Raw genomic sequence first — 21,349 nt, 5'->3', positions numbered from 1 at the left:
AACAGGGCTTGGAGCAGCCTGGGACAGTGAAAGGTGTCCCTGCCCATGGCAGAGGTGACACTGGATGGGATTTAAGATCCCCTCCAGCCCAAACCGCTCTGGGACTCTGGTACATCTCAGTCCCGAGAGCACAGAAGAAATTACAGTTTTCCCAGTTAAAGACTTTGAAGGGTTAATTTTCAGTCTCACTCTTTGCTAAAATTTAAAATCACAATTTCCAACGTTATTTAGTTGTTTGTGGGTTTTTTTACTTTACTTTCTAAATTTTATTTTTTTACTTTATAAAATAGACTTTATTTTTCTTCCTGTGAATTTTGTGCAATGTACGTCTATGTACCCACAGAACACACCTCAGTATAAGGGTTGTCATCCATAGCCTACATTACATTTTATTTAATGTTATGAAAAATTCCAGCAACAGTTTTGTCCTTAAATTAGTATTTCTTCCTCCCCTGCCCTCCCTTCCTAAGCTGCCTGGTCTGAAAGAGGAATTTTATCTTGTGTATTTAATTTTTCTCTGCTCCCTTCCAGCCTGAACACTTTTGTTCGGTTCTAGAGCTCTTTAAGTCCTTCTTTTCACCACATTAGAGTCCTTAATGAAGGAGGGATCCCTCTGCAGGGTCTCAGCTCTGGAAATCCTGTTAATTCGGGTGTATAAAACCCCAGGTCCACTTCAAGAGGCATTTCCAAGCGCTGGGGCCGTGCTTTCTGTCACTCCCAGCTCCAGGGAGTGGGTCAGGCTCATCCCTCCTAGCTGAGCGAATGCTGAGACCTCTCTCTGAAAAGTTGCCCTAAAATTCCCCCAAACCCCACCGAGCTGCCCCGAAATCCATCGGGACCATCGGCTCGCAGGGAATATTTAGGGTGTGAACCAGCAGAGGTCACTCGGCCCCAGTAAATCCGGAGCTGCTGGGCCAGGGAGAGAGGAGCGTTACTGGGGGACAGCGCCCGGGCCACCCCCAGGCTGCTGTCCCCTGTCCCATGGGAGCCCATCCCTCCTGACCCCGGACTCCGGGGCTGAAACCTCCCTGACAATTCCCAGCTTCTCCCTTGGAGCCATTTTCCCCAAACATACATTTATTTATTTATTTATTTATTTATTTATTTATTTTGTTTAAAGAGCAGCTCTTCACAAGGAAATTTTAAATGGATTTGCCATGCTTTAATTTTTTTTTTCTCGAAGTACACCAAAGAAACGGGATTTTTTTTTTTTTTGGCGAAAAAAGACAGATTTTTTTTTAAATGAAAGCCAAATTATCAGTGTGCAGCAATCCAAGGGTCTGGTGCTCCCACATGGGACGCAGCGATTCCCTGGACACCCCAGGGAGCCCCCAGAGTGGGTGATGGCCTTTCCCAACATCTCCACAAGCTGCGCCTTGTTTTGCACAGGATTTATCCTGCAATATCTGAACCCCACATGGCTGGGGAGATAAGAGCACCTCAGGTACAGCAAGCAGGGAGAGTGGTTTCAGAGAGTTGTTCGTGGTGCTGTGGTGCCTGTAACATGTCAGGAATGTGACCTGTGTCCCTCTCTGGGACCTTGGTGATCCCTAAAGCTCTTCAGCTACTTCTCTTGCCTTGGTCACATTCACTTTCCTGCTGTGTCCTGATCTGTCTCCTGAGGTTTCTGTTCACCTGTGTGCACCCAGAGCAGAGATTCAAAGAGTCCTGGAACATTCTGAGCTGGAAGGGACCCTCAGGGATCATCAGTGCAGCCCTGTCCCTGCACAGACACCCCAACACCCCACCCTGAGCATCCCTGGCAGCGCTGTCCAAACGCTCCTGCAGCTCTGGCAGCCTTGGGGCCGGGACCATTCCCTGGGGAGCCTGGGCAGTGCCAGCACCCTCGGGGGGAAGAACCTTTCCCTGAGCTCCGTGCCAAGGCCTGGCCCAGCTCCAGCCCTTCCTGGGCTCCTGTCCCTGTCCCAGAGCAGAGATTAGTGCCTGGCATCCAAAGTCTTTGCATCCTTTTTAAATCCAGGACATCCATGAATGTCCACGTATAATGGCCCGGTGTATCTGGGGTGTTCTTTCCTTCCTAGGACTGGGAACTCTTTGAAAATAACTCCCAAATGCTCCTTGGCTGTCCCTAATTCCTCCCCACAGATGCACCATCCCTCCAGTCCTGTCTCCACTCTCCTGCCCCGAAATGTCCCCGGTACTGCCAGGTGCAGTCCCTGTCCCTCAGCTCAAGGGCTGCTTAAGCAGCATTCCCCGATGAAGAACCTTCCCAGACCTCTGCTCTTCCTTGGAGTGCCCAGGCTGGGGGATGCAGAGGGGCTGGGAAGTGCTTCCAAAGGCTCCAAACCAAACACACACCCCAGGGCACTGATCCAGCCTCCTCCTGGCTCACTTTCCTGTGCATTAAGTGAAGCAAGAACACCTCCCAGTGCCTGAAATCCACCTTTATGCCCAAATCCTGAGCAGGAGGGATAGGATATTGGGAATTAGGAATTGTTCCCTGGCAGGGTGGGCAGGCCCTGGCACAGGGTGCCCAGAGCAGCTGTGGCTGCCCCTGGATCCCTGGCAGTGCCCAAGGCCAGGCTGGACAGGGCTTGGAGCAGCCTGGGACAGCAAGAGGTGTCCCTGCCATGGCAGGGGGTGGGACTGGATGGGCTTTGAGGTCCCTTCCAACCCAAAGCACTCTGGGATTCTGGTACAGCTCAGTCCTGAGCCCATGGAATAAATTAAAGCTTTTTCCATCACTTTGAGGGATTCACTTCCACTCTCACTCTCTGCCAAAATTTAAAATCACTATTTCCAACATTATTTTTTTTTCACCTTGTGAAACAGACTTTATTTTTCTTCCTGTAAATTTTGTGCAATATACATCTATATACCTATAGAACACACCTCAGTAAAAAGGTTGTCATCCATACATTATATTACTTTTTATTTAATGTTATGAAAAATTCCAACAACAGTTTTTGTCCTTAAATAAACGTTTCTCCCTCCCCTGCCCTCCCTTCCTAAGCTGACTGGTCTGAAAGAGGAAATTTTATTTCGTTATTTTCTTTTCTTTAAAAAAATAGAAATTACAATCTTACAAGACAGAACATTCAATGAGAACAGAAGCATTTTCCTAAATCTAAAAAGTAAAACATTTCCATAAAACCTGCTGGTATCTACAGGTAGGTGTGTGTGGAGGGGTGGTAAATGGAAATAAAAGGTCTTCCATTTCTTCCTTTCATTCATAGAGATAAAAAATAACATAAAACCGACCAAAACTTTATATATTTTTCTCTTTTGCACCAACATTCACAAGAATATATATTATATATATTTTTGATCCATCTTTATACACAGTGTGAGGGTTCTGTGGGTGGAAATGGACACTCAGCTAAACTGCCAGAGCAGACAAACAAACACTAAATTAATCTTGGTCTGGAAAAGAGCCATCGCTGGCAGCCCAGGGCTGTTGGAAAGGAACATCCCGTGTTGGGATGGGAACGTCTCTGGGGCACCGGAGCCACGGGGGGCTCGGGGCTCCCGGGCCCCCTCTGCACTGGCCACAGGGGAGAGGGAAATCTCCCTTTTTCGGGCATTTCTGCCCAGGCTTCGTCGTTCACCCTTTCCCTGCGAGCTCCAAGCTCTGGGTGGCCCAGCAGGGGTGAGGAACCTTGGCACAGCCCTGGCAAGTCCCAAGCAAGGGCTGCCACCCCTTGCCATCCCTTTCCATCCCTTTCCATCCCTTTCCACGCGTGGCGTCCGTCCCAGGCCAGGAATCACCGAATTGACACCGAATCACTTTATCCCCTCCCAAAAAATCATTGAATCAAGTCGGTTCCTCTGAAGAGAACTGAAAAGTGCAGGTTCCCGCGGTTTGGCAGGTCGAGTTACACATGCTTAATACTTCCAGTCTTCCCTCGGTTCCCACGGGGGGGCTCTTATTGCTCAGAATAATCCAGAATCTCTCCCCACGGGATGGACGCTGTGATGGCCTGTTCCCAAATTAAGGTGCTTTCCTGGGTTCTTTGCCGGATGAAATGAACTCGGTGGCGTTGACCATTGGTGTGTGTTGGGTTGGCTGACGAATACTGAGGGCAAAAAGAAGGGTGTGTGCTTTTTTTTTTTTTCTGTTTTTCCCCAAACGTTCCCAAACACCCACGGGCTGTTCCCTCCGAGCACAGTCATGTTCTGGGGGTGCTTTTTCCCGGGAAGTGAACGGTGCTGTCGGAAATGATGCTTCCAAAAAAAAAAAGGCACAACCCTCTGGACGTAAAAGGCAGTACTGACTTCTCTCTTCTGTCCAAGCTTTGGAGAGGGCAGGAGAGGAGCCGGGCACATCCCCACGCCGTGGACGCTGCGCTGGACAGCGACGCATTGGCACTGGACGTCGCGTGGGGCCGTGGGAGCGCCGGCAGCCTTTTCCCAGAGACCTGGCACCAACGGAGAGGGAGCTGAGGCTGGCGGGCTCCAGTCTACTCCCAGAAGCAGTTGGGATGTGGTCAGCAAACCCATGGGAGCTTGCTGTTGGGATGTGGTCGGCAAACGCAGGGAGCTCAGGGCTGCGCGCGGCGGGTGGCAGCTGCCGGGGAGGAACGCGGTCCCCATTTCCCTCTGCCTTCAAGCAGAGCAGAAATCCCATCAGCTTCCTGGGGAGTCTTCCCTCGTCGAGGTTGGTCCATGGTCTTCCCTAGGAGGTCTTTTAATAAAAGCAGGGATATCCCTCACGTCACTGAGAAAGCTGCTTGTTTAGTTTAAAGGGTGCAGTTATGGATCCAAAGGTTTTGGCTCACGCTCGGGGATGATCCGAGTTGCCCGAGGATGGGGTTGGGTGCACGAGGAATCAGCACAAAGCAGGAAAGGAGCTTGGGATTTTAGCCCTTTGTCAGCAAAACTGGGGCTGCCTCGGAGCAGATTTTTCCCTTGTAGTTTTTTGGCATTTGCTGCAGTGGGAGCAGGAACAGGGACAGAAAAATCCATCTGCAGTGCCACAGAGTGTCTCAAGCATCCCCTGCTGCTGTGGCCTAGAACAGCATCATCCCACCAATCCTTCCTTCATCCCCTTTTGAGCCTCCCAAAAGGAGCAGCAGGTCCCAAACACCACATTCCTTCCAACCAGCCTTATTCCTCGAAGGGAAGAATAAGGACCTTTCACTTCCCCTTGACTCCAACAGGCAGTTTCTCCCCCTAAAAAGCTCCTAAATCCTGCTAACTCAGGAGCAACTCCCAAAATAACAGTTCTAGGGAGCTCATTGAGGGGAAAGCCTGGGTGCAGCTCAGCCTGCAGCAGCAGGCGGCCACATCTGGGCTCCTGTGTGTGGTGTGGGAAGGAGAACCTGGGAATGGGACCAGCTGTGGGCTGGGTGGGGAAAGGTCACAAACCCTGCTCTGGGTGCTGAACCATGGGGCAGTTTTAAGGAATTGATAAGAGAACTACACACAACAGCAGCACCCAGAGAGCCATCGCTGCTGCGGCCACCACGGGGACAGGGACAGCCCTGGAGCCCCTCCAGTGGCCACGGGTGCCTCTGGGGTGGGATGGCCAGGATTTGGGGTCCGGCTGAAATCCCACGGGCCTGGAAAAGCTCCTGGGATGCACAGAGGTGGCACGATGCAGGTGAACCTGCTGAACCAGCTCCACAAAGTCAGGCGGTCACCCAGCTGGATGAGGAGCTGGCTGGGAATTTGGGAAAATGCTGTGATGGAGGGCGTGGAGACCCTGCAAAACTCTTCCCCTGCTGCAGTGGGCATCTTTTCCCTCACACCAGCTTCCCCCACTGGAAAATCCTGTGCTGAATCCCCCACCAGCCACAGCCAGACTTTTCTTGGCCAAGCTCCCAGAGTCCCGCTGCACCCGTGGGAGATGAAATAAAGCAAAGGCTCTGTCCTTTCCCTCTCCTCAGCTGCAGCCCCAACCCAACCCAGCCGAGACAGCATCGCCCCTTCTTTATCTCACGCCTGATGTTCGGGTTAAAAAAACCACAATAAAATAAAAATAATAATTAAAAAATAAAGAAATAAAAATCGGAGGTGGAGAGTGCAGCCGGGACAGCGGGAAGGGCACTGCCTCCTCCCGTGTCACCGGGAGCAGCCGGTCCCTCACCACTGCCAGGAGCATCTCCTCTCCCAAGCAGAGATTTCACATTCATTTCACTGGTATGGCAAAGTCCGTTTGCTTTTTCCTTCAAGGTGCTTTACATTCAAGAGCTATTGCAATCCACAGCGAGGAGACGGGGCCAGGGAGGCACTGCAGCCCCCCCGGGCTTCTCTTGCGTTTGATTATTTGATTTAAATACATTGCCCCAAAGCTCTGAAGTGCAGTTTGTCTCCAGGTTTTGGGGAGCTCGAAGGGGGCCGCTGGCTCCCGGCCTTAGCTCTCCCGGGGGTCGCTGTACTGAAGCTCCGAGTTGAAAACCTCCTTATAGAGGGGGGGGAAGTTCATGGCAGTCTCCGGGTGCAGGAGACGGAAAAATTCCAGCTTGTCCAAGTGCAGGTTGCAAATGGTCTTCATCAAGGGCAGCTTGGAAACCATCTGCAGGGAGAGAAGGAACTGGTGACCACTGGGATGCTGGGTGTAGTGGCCCTGATGCTGCTCTTCCCCCTCCTTTGGGGACAAGCAGGGGGGTTTGGGGACCACTGGGGTCCCAGCTGGTGTCCCTTGCCCTGCTGTTCCTGGGCACAGTGTTTGGGGATCTGGCACTGGGGCACCAGCAGACTGCCCACCTTTGGGCAGCCTGGCAGCAACCTGGCCTCACCCCCAAACCCACATCTTTCCACAGGGGGGACTCCTCCCACCCCAGCTCTGTACAGGTCAAAGCATTCCCCAAATGGCTCCTTTTACCTAAAAAAGCCCCACTTGCTGATGCACTGCCAGGTTCAGCAGCACGGTGCTGCCTCTGCCTGCACCACCGCAGGCATTCACAGCCCTTGGAAGGAGAAATTCTTCTCCTCCTCTGACAGGTTTGAGGTGTCTCTCTCCAAAATGCGCATGTGTGGCTCATGAGCTCTGGCACAGCCACGTGCCCCAGCTCAGACACCCCCTGCACCCCTGGCTGGGTTTCCTGTGCCACTACCTTTGAAAGCTTGTCCTCAGTGGAGTGTTTCTTCTGGATCTCGTGCTGCAGGGCCACGTAGATCTTGTCTTGGAGCTTTTGCACCTTCTTGGACTCGGTCAGCCACGGGCGGTCTGTGGGAGAGGAAGGACAGAGTCACCACATGTTGGATTAGATTATTTTCTGACTTGGAGATGGGGAAACAGAGGTGTTTTAAAAAACTTGTGCTTTATTTTTAGTCTTATGTGAAGGGTGAGACAATATATATGTTATAAATCACATTATCACAATTAGAAGCTATTAGAATGCTGTCACTATTAGAGGCTAATCCATTTCCCACAACCACAGGGTCAGAGTCACCACAGGGTCAGAGTCACCACAGCGTCTCTCCCAGGCACAGGGCAGTGGCCCCTGGCTCTTTTAACCCTTCCTGGTCTCCAGGATGGTTTTGGGGACACTTGGCTCCTCTCTATGCTCCCCACCCCACCATGGGTGACACGGTTCCTCTTCCCATCAAGGAAATTCGACAGATGCATTTTGTGCATCTTTAGATGCATTTTTTTTCCAAAAGTTCCTTTCCCAGGAATAACTGAAATCATCCACCAAGGAAGCTTTATGGGGTCAGCTCTCCCCACAGGACACCCCCAGGTATGGGGGCCCCCCAGTACCTGGGGAGAGCAGGACAGCAGCAGTGAAGAGGGCGAGCTCCTCGTCCGACAGCTGCAGGCGGCACAGGGTCCTCCCCAGCTCGAAGACGGCACCGATGAGGTCGTCACAGCCTGAGCAGGGGACAGCAGGGACACCTCACACCTCGCTGTCACTGCTCTGCCCACCCACCAGCAGAAACCAGCGGCACCCGGAGCTTGGAAAGGTTTTGGGAGACGAGATGGGTGGAGGGGGGTCCTGGACACTCACCTGGCTGCAAATTGCAGCCTTGACTGGGTTCCAGAGGGAGGGGACAGGGACAGGGACAGGGAGGGGAGGGACAGGGAAAACAGAGGATAGGGAGAGGAGGAGGAGGACAAAGAAGGAGGAAGAAGGAGGAGGAAGAAGGAGGAGGAAGAAGGAGGGAGAAAGGAGAAAGAAGGAGGGAGAAAGGAGAAAGAAGGAGGGAGAAAGGAGAAAGAAGGAGGGAGAAAGGAGAAAGAAGGAGGGAGAAAGGAGAAAGAAGGAGGGAGAAAGGAGAAAGAAGGAGGGAGAAAGGAGAAAGAAGGAGGGAGAAAGGAGAAAGAAGGAGGGAGAAAGGAGAAAGAAGGAGGGAGAAAGGAGAAAGAAGGAGGGAGAAAGGAGAAAGAAGGAGGGAGAAAGGAGAAAGAAGGAGGGAGAAAGGAGAAAGAAGGAGGGAGAAAGGAGAAAGAAGGAGGGAGAAAGGAGAAAGAAGGAGGGAGAAAGGAGAAAGAAGGAGGGAGAAAGGAGAAAGAAGGAGGGAGAAAGGAGAAAGAAGGAGGGAGAAAGGAGAAAGAAGGAGGGAGAAAGGAGAAAGAAGGAGGGAGAAAGGAGAAAGAAGGAGGGAGAAAGGAGAAAGAAGGAGGGAGAAAGGAGAAAGAAGGAGGGAGAAAGGAGAAAGAAGGAGGGAGAAAGGAGAAAGAAGGAGGGAGAAAGGAGAAAGAAGGAGGGAGAAAGGAGAAAGAAGGAGGGAGAAAGGAGAAAGAAGGAGGGAGAAAGGAGAAAGAAGGAGGGAGAAAGGAGAAAGAAGGAGGGAGAAAGGAGAAAGAAGGAGGGAGAAAGGAGAAAGAAGGAGGGAGAAAGGAGAAAGAAGGAGGGAGAAAGGAGAAAGAAGGAGGGAGAAAGGAGAAAGAAGGAGGGAGAAAGGAGAAAGAAGGAGGGAGAAAGGAGAAAGAAGGAGGGAGAAAGGAGAAAGAAGGAGGGAGAAAGGAGAAAGAAGGAGGGAGAAAGGAGAAAGAAGGAGGGAGAAAGGAGAAAGAAGGAGGGAGAAAGGAGAAAGAAGGAGGGAGAAAGGAGAAAGAAGGAGGGAGAAAGGAGAAAGAAGGAGGGAGAAAGGAGAAAGAAGGAGGGAGAAAGGAGAAAGAAGGAGGGAGAAAGGAGAAAGAAGGAGGGAGAAAGGAGAAAGAAGGAGGGAGAAAGGAGAAAGAAGGAGGGAGAAAGGAGAAAGAAGGAGGGAGAAAGGAGAAAGAAGGAGGGAGAAAGGAGAAGGAGGGAGAAAGGAGAAGGAGGGAGAAAGGAGAAAGAAGGAGGGAGAAAGGAGAAAGAAGGAGGGAGAAAGGAGAAAGAAGGAGGGAGAAAGGAGAAAGAAGGAGGGAGAAAGGAGAAAGAAGGAGGGAGAAAGGAGAAAGAAGGAGGGAGAAAGGAGAAGGAGGGAGAAAGGAGAAGGAGGGAGAAAGGAGAAAGAAGGAGGGAGAAAGGAGAAGGAGGGAGAAAGGAGAAGGAGGGAGAAAGGAGAAGGAGGGAGAAAGGAGAAGGAGGGAGAAAGGAGAAGGAGGGAGAAAGGAGAAGGAAGAAGGAGAAAGAAGGAGAAGGAGAAAGGAGAAGGAGAAGGAAGAAGGAGAAAGAAGGAGACGGAAGAAGGAGAAGGAAGGAGAAGGAAGAAGGAGAAAGTCCCGAGGGAGGGGCAGCTCAAGCCCTTACCGAGAGATTTGAACATCTGCATCCCACCAAACTTGCCCTCGAAGAGGACGGTGTTGTTCAAGGGGTTGAACGCGCGGATCATGCGGATCAGCAGCACCTCGAGGCAACCTGATGTAGGCAGAGAGAGCGCAGACGAGGGCAGGGCAGGGCAGGGTGGGGAAGGTCAGGGGGGTTTCCATCACCCCAGGACCAAATGTAAGAAAGAGGAAAGCCCCCAGTGCACGTTTGAGGTCCAGATTGTTCATTCCCAAGAGCAGAATGGGTATTTCAACAGATCCAGTTTGGGTTTTTGGGATTGGTTGGGGTTTTTTAAGTGTCCAATTGTGACCACAATATTTCACCAAAGGGAAATATTATCCAGTCATTCGCAGCCAGGCACAGAGAGACCGAGGTCATGGTGGAGCACCGAGAGAGAGGAAAGGGTGGAAATAAAATAAATAAAAAGAAAATGGAAGGAAGAAATGAAAGAATGAGTTAAACTCCAGCGTGTCAGGCACAGCCAGCTCTGGCTTTGGGGTACAGCACCCTGCTGGGACGCTGGCACGTGTCCCCAGGGCTGGGTGCTAATTTCAGCTCCCCAGCTCTGACAGGTTAGAAACTATGAGGTTTTCCCAGTGTTTTGGGGATTTTGCACATTCAGCTCCCTGGCCTGGGCACGGCATTGCCAGCTTGGGCAGATGGAAGGGTGGGGGACGTGGGTGTGCACTGCCATCATCCTCCTCTTCCCAGTCTCTTGCTGGGAGAAGAGGCCAATCCTTTTCTGTCAATCCTCCCTGCTCCTGTTTGAGTTTGGCACCCCTTCTCCCAGAGGAAAGCCTTCTGTTCTCATTTCCATCCCAGTTTCTGGGTGACATTTGGATGAGGGCAGCCATGGAGAGAAGCCTCTGCCCAAGGCAGGCACTCCCCACGTGCCCTCCTTCACCATCGCCCTTAGATGTGACCTTCAGCTCCTTCCAGCCCAGCACCTGCTCCCCCAGCACTGGGAGAACTGGGGCAGCCAGGGAGGGGACCCCCAAGAGGAAAGCACCGGCCAAGAGAAAAGATGGGATTTGCTTCTGGCCCCACGGCTGCCGCTCAGGAGAGGTGTTGGGGAGGGGAGGGGGACAGTGGGGACACAAAGGGGGGTGGCAGGGACGCAAGGGGGGCGGTGGGGCTCCCCCCCTTACCGGCTTTCAGGAGGATGATCTGGTCATTCTGGCAGAGCTCCATGAAGCCGTCGATGCGCTTGGCGAACTCCACCACGTACTGGATGGCGTTGGAGATCTGCAGCGAGCACTGCTGCCACATGGCCTCGCAGCTCTGTGCCACAGCGGGGACACTCTCAGGGAGTGCTGGCACCCCGGCACCCCAGCTCTGTGACCCCCCAGGGCAGGCATGAGACCCCAGTGCCGTGCCATCCACGGGGGCTGGTGGCATTAGGACACCTGGGAGGTGAGCTGCCACAGCAAGCTCCCCCTCTGGGCTGCTCCCAAAGCACCGACAGACCCTCCTCATCTTCATCCCCACCTCAGCATGGCCCCAGGGGACACTGGCTGTGCCAGGGGGCTGTGACAGTGGCACTCACCTTGCTCTGCAGGGCACGGACCTCCTCGGGGGAGTAGAGGCTCCACGCCAGGCGCTTGAGCTCCTCCGTTGTGTACTGGCACGTCTCCAGGTGCGACTTCACCACGTTCTGGGCCACCCGGTCTGCAAGGTGGGGACAGCAGGCGGTGACACCTGGGGACCCCAACCCCGTCCTCGCCTCTGGGGCTGCGGGGGCCGAGGGCTGGAGGGGTGATGGGGCTCTCACACGGTGTCACGGGGGTCTGAGGACAGATGGGGCAGCGGGGGCTGAGCCTAAAGCAAGCAAGGGATGTGCCACATGACCTTGGGTGTGCTGAGCTCCACCAGGGAGCCGTGGGGCTGCTCCAAGAGCTGAGGCTGGGCTCTGTATCTTTGAATCCCAGAATGGTTTGGGTTGGAAGCTTAAATCCCATCCACTTATTCATCTTAAATCTCATTCCAACCCCCTGCTCTGGGCAGGGACACCTTCCCCTAGCCCGGCTGTGTGTCCCCAGAGCTGGGTGTGTCCTCCAAGGTGCTGGGGTGGCCCCAAGCACCATCCTCGGAGCCACACCACCCCACACTTGCCCTGCACCGCACTGGCGCTCACCGATCTCCAGGACAGAGATGTCAGGGGGCAGCTGGGCACCCTCCAGTGCCCCGTGTGCCAACAGCGCCGGCTCCAGCATCAGCTCGTAGATGGACTCCTGCTTGATGAGCGTGGCATCAGCCACATCCAGGCTGGACTGGTCGGGCGAGGGCTGCGCCGAGGCCAGCAGGTCCGGGTTGTAGTAGGTGCTGCTGCCATCGGGGGTCAGGGGGAAGTCGAACAGGAGCCCATCGGACAGCGTGGAGATCTCGTCCAGGTCCGAGAGGCCGCTGCTGACGCTCGTGGTGTAGACACGGCTCAGGGGCTCGGGCTCATCCTTGGCGCCGCCGCTCTGCTCCTGGCTCTGCTGGTGCTTCTGCACCTCGGCATAGAGGCTGTCCCGCTGCTTCTTGGACATGCGGCCGAACTTCACCGCTGCCCCGGGGGGAGACACAGCTGTGTCAGGGCAGCTTCACCCCCCAGGGCAAAGCCACGACCGCCCACTGCCCTGGGAAACATCCTGGCTCCCGGGGGAGTGCCTGCTTTGGAGGCCCCACTGGATGCACCCCCCTATCCCAGACCAACCCTGGGTCAAACCAAACAGAGCCAGCTTCCATTTTCCCACAGAAAACACAAAAGCATTTCTTGCTTCCCAAACCCTCCTTGCACCGCGCTGGCCCTGCTGGGGAAGCAGCTTTGTCCTGAGTGCCCGACTCCCTCCGAGGAGGAGCAGGTGGCTCCTGGGGACCCCGGGGCACGACTCACCGTCGCGGGACATGCCCAGTGCCAGGCATTTCTGCAGGCGGCAGTGCTGGCAGCGGTTGCGGTTGGTGCGGTCGATCAGGCAGTTCCTTTGCCGGGAGCAGGAGTAGCTGGCATTGTTCTGCTGGCTCCTCCGAAAGAAACCCTGCCCGGGGTGGGATGGGAGGAGTTGGGAAAGTGCCCGGCTGGAAGCCAGGGCCACCCCCCTGCCCGCAGCCGGCCTCCCCGGGCTCACCTTGCAGCCTTCGCAGGTGATGACACCGTAGTGGATCCCTGAGGATTTGTCTCCGCAGATCTTGCACGGGATCACCTCGATTTGGGCTGCGGTGGGTGGGGAAAGAGGGGAAACCACGGGGGTTAATAATGGTCATGCTGAATGGGAGGAGGGAGATGGCCCCCGGCCACGACAGCCGCGGGCTGGCTCAGCACCTGGGGAAACTGAGGCACGAGAGCTGGACCCACCAACAGCTCAGCCCTTCCCACAGAATCCCACAAGGATTCTTGCACCTCAGAGAGATCTCTAAAAGGTTCACACAGGGCAGGGGCATCCTGGGGGCATCCCCCATCCCCCAGCAGCAAAAGACAGGGTTGGAAAGCCCTTGGATCCAGGAGAGCACAGAATGTTTTCTGGCCCCAGCCTGACCGGGAATCACTCCCCTTATTTTTCAACTGATGTGTGCACCAGGACAGGGACAGCCTTGGCCCAGGGACCATCCCCATCCGTGCAGCTGCAGATGCTCTGCTGCTGGAGGTCTGGCCCAAGCAGAGGGTCTGGGCCCCCCCGTGCCCCCCCAGCAGCTCCTTTGAAACCCAGGACCGATATAGCCATCCCCAGCTCAAGGTCCCGGCCCCCTTCCCCCCACAAATCCGCTTCCCTCCCCGCTTCTGCTTCGCTGGCACTGAGCTGCTAATAGGCTTCGTCCTCCTCATTTTCCAGCTGCCCCAGATCTGGGCTGGCGCTGCCCTCCCGACCCACGCGGGGGGGGATGCACGGCACCCCCGGGACTCGTACGTGCCTCCCGGCATCTCTGCACCCTCTAATCCCCACTCCAGCCCCCGCACCCCCCGGCTGGGCTCAGCCTGGCATCGTTCTCGAGGGTGCTGGGCAGCCACCGCCGCGCCAAAATAACCCCCACGGCCAGATTATGGTTATTTCCAATCTCCTGGGCCTGTGCAAATCCCCGCTCGGGTAATTCCCTTCTGCCTCTCTTCTCCCCTGGGAGCCATCGGCTCTGGTGAAGAGATGTGCTCTGTAGGGCCACCTCTGTGAGTGACAATCCCAGTGCCCAGCCAGTGCCACCTGTACCCCAGCACCTGGCAGGGTCCTGGGTCCCTTGCTGCTTGGGGCAGGCTGGGATGGGGCAGTGAAGCCTCGCTGGGCAGAGGGGCAGCCGGGGTGCCATCAGTCCCCCAGGGATGCCATCGGCCCCTCAGGAGTGCTCAGTCCTCCAGGGATGGCATTGGTCCCTCCTAGGGATACTCTGTGACCCTCAGGGGAGCCATCGGTACCCCCAGGGATGCCCAATATCCCGGGGATGCTATTGGTACCCCCAGGGATGCCATCAGTACCCCCTCCAGGGATGCCACCACTGTATCCCCTGGGGCAGGTTTGCTTTCGGCTGCTCTGGGGAAGGACTCACTCCCAGTCCAGCTGTAAGTGGAGGGATGAATCCCTCCTGCATCCTTTGACTCACTGATTAACCCAATGCCCCACATGCACCCGGTGTTTTGGGGCTTACCCCTCTTCCCCCAGGCTGCTGAGCTGGGCTTCTCCCAGGGCTGTGTGTTGTCCCCCGACTCGAGGGAGTCACATCCCATCCCTGCCCCTCCCCACATCCTCTGCCTACGCCTCTGCCGCGGTTCTGAGCCTGGGAGAGCAGAGCTGATTTCCCCGCGGTGGGCAGGGCAGGGATGTCCAGGGCATCCTCACATCCCCCGCAGCTGCACCAACACCGCAGCCCCAGGGCCACCCCTTCCGCAGGGGCATGGAGGCATCCGGAGAGCCACGCGTGGCCACCCCCAAATCACCACCCAGCTCCGAGGACCAAGACACCCCCAATTCCCTGGATCCCGCTGCCATTTTCCCCAACGCTGCCGGACCGCAGGGACCTTCTCCACCACCCTGTCCCGGCATGGGACCGAGGTGGTGGCATGGCAGGGGGCACAGGGAGGGGGTGCCACCCCCGGCAGGAAGCGGCGTCGGCTCGTTATGCAACGTTAATTGCAGCCGCCGGCAGCGCGGGTGATGCATCGCGGCCGCCGCGCCCTCACGCCCGCGGCCGATACTCCGGTACCCGGAATTACCGGCACCGGCAAACACCGGGGCTGAGCGCGGCCCGGCACCGCCGGCACCCCCCAGCAGAGCCCAGCCCACAGTGCCCCAAAAACCCCAACGAGCCCAAAGGCTTCGTGTAATGCCGATGGCCAAATCCCGCCCCCGAGAGCCCCCCGGAGCTGGAGCCGAGGGTGATGGGGATGATGCTGTCCTGGCGAAGGAGAAGCCCTGACCACCCGCCGTGTGCCCGCAGCCTTTTGGGGCTCTAATTACCATCCTGCTAATTACCCGGCCGTGCCCGCCACTGGCACCTGACCCGCTCGTAAGACGCTCGCCCCAAATAAGTGACGTGGAGATACGGCCGTAACCTGGCGATGGCAATTACAGCCCAGCACGGTTAATTGCTGCTCTGATTGTAAAGCCGGCTGAATCACCGAGTCGGCTCCATCAGTGTCCCCTCGTGCCACAGCCGTGGACCCCCGAGGTGGCCGGACCATCCCCCTGTCTCCCCTGTGACCCCCAAACACACTTCTGGGGCAAATCCCCAGGATTTGGGGGATGGGAAGGAATGTGGGTGTGGGTGGGGTGGCCACAGCAGCTCCGGCATCCCCCAAATCTCACTGTGATCAGGGAAAACATCTCAGTAGACCCCCAAATCCCGGATATTCCCCCACCCCACACCACCCCCGTGCCTCAGTTTCCCCACCGGAGAATTTAGCATCTCCTCCCACCACAACCGAGCCACCATCGGCCACACTGCGAACGGGGGGGGGAGGGAGGGCATTTAGGAGGGGGTGAACCTCTTCCCCATCTCGGGGAGGCAGCAGGGAAACTCCACCCCGTGGCCGATGGGGCTAAAATAGGGATCAGGAGAAAAGAAACAACGAAAGGGTTAAAAAAAAAAAAAAAAAAAAAAAAGTAATAATGATCTCCAGCCGGCAATTAAAATGTCCCGGCGGTGGTATTTGCTCTCCTCCCACTGTAAACACTTCTTGCCCAACTCCCGGCCCGCTGCCACCGGCCGGCCCTTATGTAAGTGGCCCCGTGGCACGGTCCGGCCGCGGGGCCCGGCCGTGGCGGGGCGATGGCCCCCGGTGCGGCGGCTGCGCGTGGCCCCGCGGTTGGAGCCATCCTGTCCCACTGACACACTTTCTGCCCGTGGCCACGCGCGCTTGTGTAACCACGGCCGTTAACCCTTCCGGGCCCGCGGCCACTCCCGGACCGGGCTGGTGCTCCGGGTGGCACCCCGACCTCCCGCCACCGGGAGCGGGGATTTTGGGTGATGCCTCCAGCTGGGGGCACCCGTTTGTCACCCTGAGCTGCAGCTCCAGGGGAGGGGCACAGGTCTGTCCCGGCACGGTGCCCAGGTCGCCTGTCACCCCCCAGACCCGGCCGTGTGTGTCCCCTCCAGCCCAGCACCGCTCACCCCAGGCCGTGCTGGAGGCTCCGGTGGTTTCGGCTGAGCCAGAACGGCCCTCCCCGGAGCAGGAATCGGCCGGCACACCCTCCTCTCCATCGCCTCCGCCCCAAGGGCGGGCATCTCTTGCACCCCAAAACAAAACAAGGCAAGGCCTGCAGGATGCGGCCACGGAGGGCCGGACCCCCACTTTGTGGTGCAGGGAGGATGGTGGCCCCATCCTCCTCCTCCTCCTCCTGCTCCCCCTGTCCCTCCCCTCAGCCATACAATCTCACTGCTTTTGGGGAATTACCCCCAAACCCTCAGCACCCTATTAAGCCTTGAGGTCACGTGCTGTGACCCCACTGCTGCTGGAGGCTTTTTGGAGCTGCCTCCCCCTTCCCATCGGCATAACTGGGTACCCCTGGCTGTGGGGTGAGGACTCCTGGAGGGGTTTGTTTTGGGGTGCACTGGCAGATCCCTGCACAGTCCCCCAGGGTGAGCCTGCACAGCTGTCACCCCACAGGGGCAGAATATGGCCACCCCTTCCCCTGGGGGGGCCACATGAGGCCATGGTGTCCTTGCTGGAGGTAGTGGGCTGAGCATCCCAGCTCTGAGTATTTCATTGGTGGCTCCGTGCCTCTGGGGCCATCCCTGCCCCAAATACCCCCCAGTGCTTCCCCAGTGACCTGGCTTGTTACCAAGTGAACCTGCTGGGAAAGCAGCTCCGTGCCCCATCCCTCTGCCAGGCCTGATCGATGCCACAGGACGGGCACCCCTGGTAATTGGCAGCAGCCCTGCAGCCCCCCTGGATCCCCCAGCCCCAGCCAGGGCACCGGGGTGCTCCGATGCTTTGCCCCCAGCACCTCTCCCCTTCCAGGGAAAATCAGCATCCCCCTGGTGCAGCCAGAGCAGGGAGAGGAGGATGTCTCCAGGCTGCACAGAGACCCACAGGGACACGCAGGGACCCACAGGGACCTATAATGCCACCCCATTTCCCATTCCTGCCCTAAACCCCCCTAATCAATCCCTGGCTCTGCACCTGCATCCCCTGCAGCAACCTCCAGCCCCGGGAGTGACTGCGCTTCCTCACAGCCACCATCCACAGCTGTCTTTTGCTGTAGGGCAGGAATAAATAAGGAAATAAAGGGAATTATCACCCCTTTATATCTGCTGTTGGCTTTGCTATTAAACAGCCTCCAGTGCTGCAGTGCCTCAGGGTCTCCCAGCACCCTGGTACTTCTGCCATTGCTGCCAAAAAACCCCATCCCCATCCATGCACCCCAGGGAACCCCAAACAAGCCAGGCCCGTGCCGGTGTTCACAGCCCGGCTCCAGGCACCGGCACCGAGGCCAAGTGGGCAGCAGGGAAAATTTAGATGACACAACCACGGCTCTGTACCGGGCTGGGATTCTGGAGGGGGAACTGCTTTCCTAAGCGATTAGCAAAGATTTCCAGGAAACTTTGAGCCAGAACAGCGCTCAGCTGCTCTCACCCTGCCCTGGGGCAACCCCTGGCCACCTTCCCTTGCAGGCACGCCAACGGAGGTTTTGCATTCTCCCCAATCCCCAGCAAAGCGCTGTGTTTCCCCGTCCCGTGGTGCAGTGTGTGCCCCCAACAGGGAAATCGCAGCTCCGGATGGGCGATGTGGCTCCCCCGGGGCCGCCGGGCTCCTGCCCGGGCCGCTCCGGTTCAGCAGCTCCGGTTCAGCAGCTCCCGTGCCACGCAGCGCTGTGCCAAGGCCAGCCCCGCCGGCGCAGGACGCAGCCCTTTGCACTTTGCCTGGTGCAGAAGGGTGGCAAAGGTGAGGCAGCGGGGAGGGGGACCAGCCAGCCCGGGGTGGGGACAAACCGGGCTGCGGTGGGAGAACCCCTCCGGCAGTGCTGCTAAACCGGGGGGGAATTATCTCCCTGGGGCTAAAAAAAGGCAGGAGAGCAGCTCTGCTCTCCACATCCGATAAACCGGGCTGATTTAGACATTAGCAGCTCTTTAAATAGCCGCCGCGAGTTCAAAGTTAAACGTGACGGGGAGCAGGGACAGGGAGCAGGGACAGGGACCACCGGCCCCCCACCACTGCTCTTCCCCCTCCTGCTGCTGACTCGCCCTGGGGTTATCAGGGTGGGGGATCCCAAATCCCGTCTGGACCCCTCAGGACTCCATAAAGCCAGCGGACAGCTTTCTCCTCCAGGCTGTTTTTTCGGGAAGCGGCAGGCACGGCCATCCCTGCGCTCTGGTGCCCGGGACAGGCGCGGCCGTCGTGCGGGAGGGCCGGTGGGTGCCGGCCGCCCTCGGCCGCGCCAGCGTGTGCACGCCGCCGAAACGGGCAGGGAAGCTCCTCCTCCGCCCTCTCTGATTTTTCCAATGACAGATCTAGGTCACTAGGACAAGTCGCAAAGGCTGCCGAGCCACCGCACGCTCCTCGCCACGCTGCTTGCAAAACAAGTGAGCAGGAGGGCTGGAAATCGTATAGGATTATACAAGGCAAAGCCTCTTCCCCGGCCCCGGCGCAGCCGCGGCGCAGGGAAGGACAGGAGCGAGGAGCTGCTGTGGCCCCCGGGGAAATGGGGCAGAGCGGTGGCGGTTTTGGGAAGGAAAATGGAGATTGAATCAATTTGGCGTCGCCATGCGGCATTTGGGCTTCGAGAGGGATGAGGACGCGGGACTGCGGGAAAAACGCCCGACTGGGGGGAATGGTGGGATATCAGGAGGGTTTGGCCCCAAATTAGGGTCAGCACCAGCAATTCATGGGGGGAAAGGAAAAATATTTTTAAAAAAGGAAAAGTTCACCCAGTTGCTAATTAAGCCGTTGCTGGCTGTGCAAGCGCTACGTAAGAGCCAGGCGTGATCGCAATTAGGCAGGCGCTAATGCTTTCCTCCGTCCTAATAAAGGTGAAACCCCAGGATGTCGAGGGCCAGGAAGGGGATGTGGGGGGCTCGCCTCGCCCTCCTCACCCACCCCGGCCCCACCGTTACACGAGCGTGCGGCGGGGGCAGAGCCGCAGCACCCGCGGCGCAGGGAGGAAGCAGGATTTGAGGAGCTCGGGATGAACGTCCTGGTACCCACACCCCAAAATGAGCCTAAGGACGTGCACCCCCAAAACACACCTATGGAGGGGCACGAAGGAATCCTGGCAGGGCGAATGGCTCGGGGAAGGCAGGGCATGATGGAAAAATGATTTAAAGGAGGATGAAAATTCCAGCCCAGCACGCTGGGAACAGAGCTGAGTCCGGCCACCGCTGCGTCACCATCACCAGGCCCCGCTGGATTGTCCCGCTGGACCCTTCCTCCCTCCATCCTCCTCCTCCCCACCGCCTGCTTGGCAGAGCAGGGGGTGAAAAGTAGGAATTGCCCTTGGTAATGGGTAAAACCAGGCAGGTGCTGGCACAACTCACGCTTGCCCTGGAAAAGGGGCACCCAAAATTGCACCTGATCCATCGCCCATCCCTGCAGGAGCCTCCCAAACTGCCCCCCACGCTGTGGGGAGGGGGAAAAGGGGGGAAAAAACTACAGTAAATCCAGCCCTGGTGGGAGCAACATATTGAAGAGAGGATTAAGGGGTTTAGTGCGGGGAAAAGCTTAAGAGTGCGTCTAAGCCGGCGTCGGAAAGCAAAGCAAAATAAACAAGAATTTTATTCCTAACGAACGGGGAGCTGGAGGAGGCAGAGCGGCCCCGGCGGGGCTGGTGCGGGTTCCCCCCTCGTCCCGTTCCAGCGGGGCTGATGCGGGTCCCCCCGTGTCCCCAGTGGGGCTGCAGCAGGCTCCTTCCCATCCCTTCCGCGGGGCTCACACGGCTCCCCTCGTCCTCCTCCAGCAAAGTTGACGCGGATCCCCCCTTGTCACTGTCCGGGCTGACACCGAGTCCCCCCGTCCCCCACCGGCGGGGTTAATGCGGCTCCCCCGTATCCCCGTCCGGGCTGACGTCGGGTCCTCCCCGATCCCCTCCGCCAGGCTGATGCGGGTCTCCCCGATCCCCACCAGGACCAACTTCTGCTGCTGCCCCCCGCAGCCCCCAGCCCCCCGGACCCACCTCGCATCGTGTCCGCCGCGGTCAGGGCGCCGGGGGGCGCATGGGGCGGCGCGGGGGTCCGGAGCGGCGCGAGGCGCGGCGGGGAGCGGCGGCACCGGGAGGCACCGGGCGGCACCGGGAAGCACCGGGCGGCACCGGGCGGCTCTGGCACCTGCCCCTCCGCCGCGCCGTGACCCACTTCTGCCCGAGCATGCGGCCGTTCACATGACGAGCCCGCCCCGCCCCCCCCAATCGGTTTCACTTCCAGCCCCACCTCCTGCCCTTCGTCCTCCTCCTCCTCCTGCTCCATCCCCATCCCCGCCGCTCCGCCGCCCGCTGCTCGGCGCCTCTGCCCGGCACCGGGGTCTGCGCGACCCCTGCCCGGCTGTGGCGGCTCGGAGCTGCCCCCGGGGCTGCCCGCCCCCGGGAGGGACGTGCCGGTGCCCGTCCCGCTCCGGCTCGCCCAGGCACGGGGCCGGCTGCGTGTCCCGCTGAATCACTGCTCCCTTGCTTCACTTCGCTCCCGTGCAGCCCCGCTGTCCCCGCCAGGGACCCCGCTCGGCGCGAGGATCCCAAAAACCCCCCGACAGGACAGGACAGGGCGGGGGGCCTCTGCTGAAGGGGCAGCACCCGGCACCGGGGGGTGTGGGGAGCACGGGGACCCCCGTGCGGCTGCCCAGTGTGCCCATGCCAGGGTGCAGATCCTGAGGTCTGGGGGCACATCCCTCCTGGGAGCCCTGCGGGTCGGGAATGGCGCCGTGGAAGTAGTGGGAAGCTTTGAAGGTGGCAGGGAGGCATTCCCACCCCGTCCTTCATGCTGGGATAGGCACAGGTGGTTTTGGGGCCCGGGGCTGTACCCTGGGTAAGGGACACTGCCTAAGACGTGCAAAGAGATGGTGGCCTCGCCATGCAGAGCCTGAGATGTCGGCACAGGGCAAAGTCCCCTGGCTGGGGTTTGTGGTGCACCAGGTCGCCAGAGTCCTCCCTGGTGCCACATCACAGGGGTGGAGGCAGTTGGTCCTGGTAATGCTGGGCCAGGGCTCGGGTGCCAGGGTCAGTGCCCAGCAGTGCCCAGAGATGCCTGAGGACAGTAGCACTGGCCTGGAGACCTGATGTGTGTGGGGAAGGCATCTGCCATAGGATGAGCACTGCTCCCACTGCAGACACAGATCTGGCATCAGCCATGGACATGGA

General features: G+C 58.0%; 1 protein-coding gene across 1 annotated transcript; it reads right to left on the bottom strand.

Annotated features, from left to right (window-relative positions):
- Positions 1 to 2,715: 2,715 nt before the first annotated feature.
- LOC137463147 (nuclear receptor ROR-beta-like) lies at positions 2,716 to 20,385 on the bottom strand. The gene is made up of 10 exons (XM_068174175.1): positions 20,177 to 20,385; positions 12,713 to 12,798; positions 12,481 to 12,622; positions 11,737 to 12,150; positions 11,149 to 11,270; positions 10,751 to 10,883; positions 9,585 to 9,692; positions 7,667 to 7,777; positions 7,020 to 7,132; positions 2,716 to 6,478 (listed from the first exon to the last, which is right to left on the bottom strand). The coding sequence occupies exons 1-10, from the start codon at positions 20,181 to 20,183 to the stop codon at positions 6,317 to 6,319; spliced, it is 1,398 nt and encodes a 465-aa protein (XP_068030276.1). The 5' UTR covers positions 20,184 to 20,385; the 3' UTR covers positions 2,716 to 6,316.
- Between the last annotated feature and the right edge of the window lie 964 nt (positions 20,386 to 21,349).

The sequence above is a fragment of the Anomalospiza imberbis genome, chromosome 27 (assembly GCF_031753505.1).
Source record: "Anomalospiza imberbis isolate Cuckoo-Finch-1a 21T00152 chromosome 27, ASM3175350v1, whole genome shotgun sequence".
In the NCBI taxonomy this organism is placed as follows: Eukaryota; Metazoa; Chordata; class Aves; order Passeriformes; family Viduidae; genus Anomalospiza; species Anomalospiza imberbis.
Note: the sequence above shows the minus strand (reverse complement) of the source record. Positions and strands in the feature narration are given on the sequence as shown.

Bases quoted from the DNA above. Each gene is read 5' to 3' on its own strand.
- LOC137463147 (XM_068174175.1), bottom strand. The intron at 11,271-11,736 runs GTGAGCGCCAGT...CCCACCTTGCAG, and splicing joins CATCTCTGTCCTGGAGATCG to ACCGGGTGGCCCAGAACGTG. The intron at 10,884-11,148 runs GTGAGTGCCACT...GCTGTGGCACAG, and splicing joins TCCGTGCCCTGCAGAGCAAG to AGCTGCGAGGCCATGTGGCA.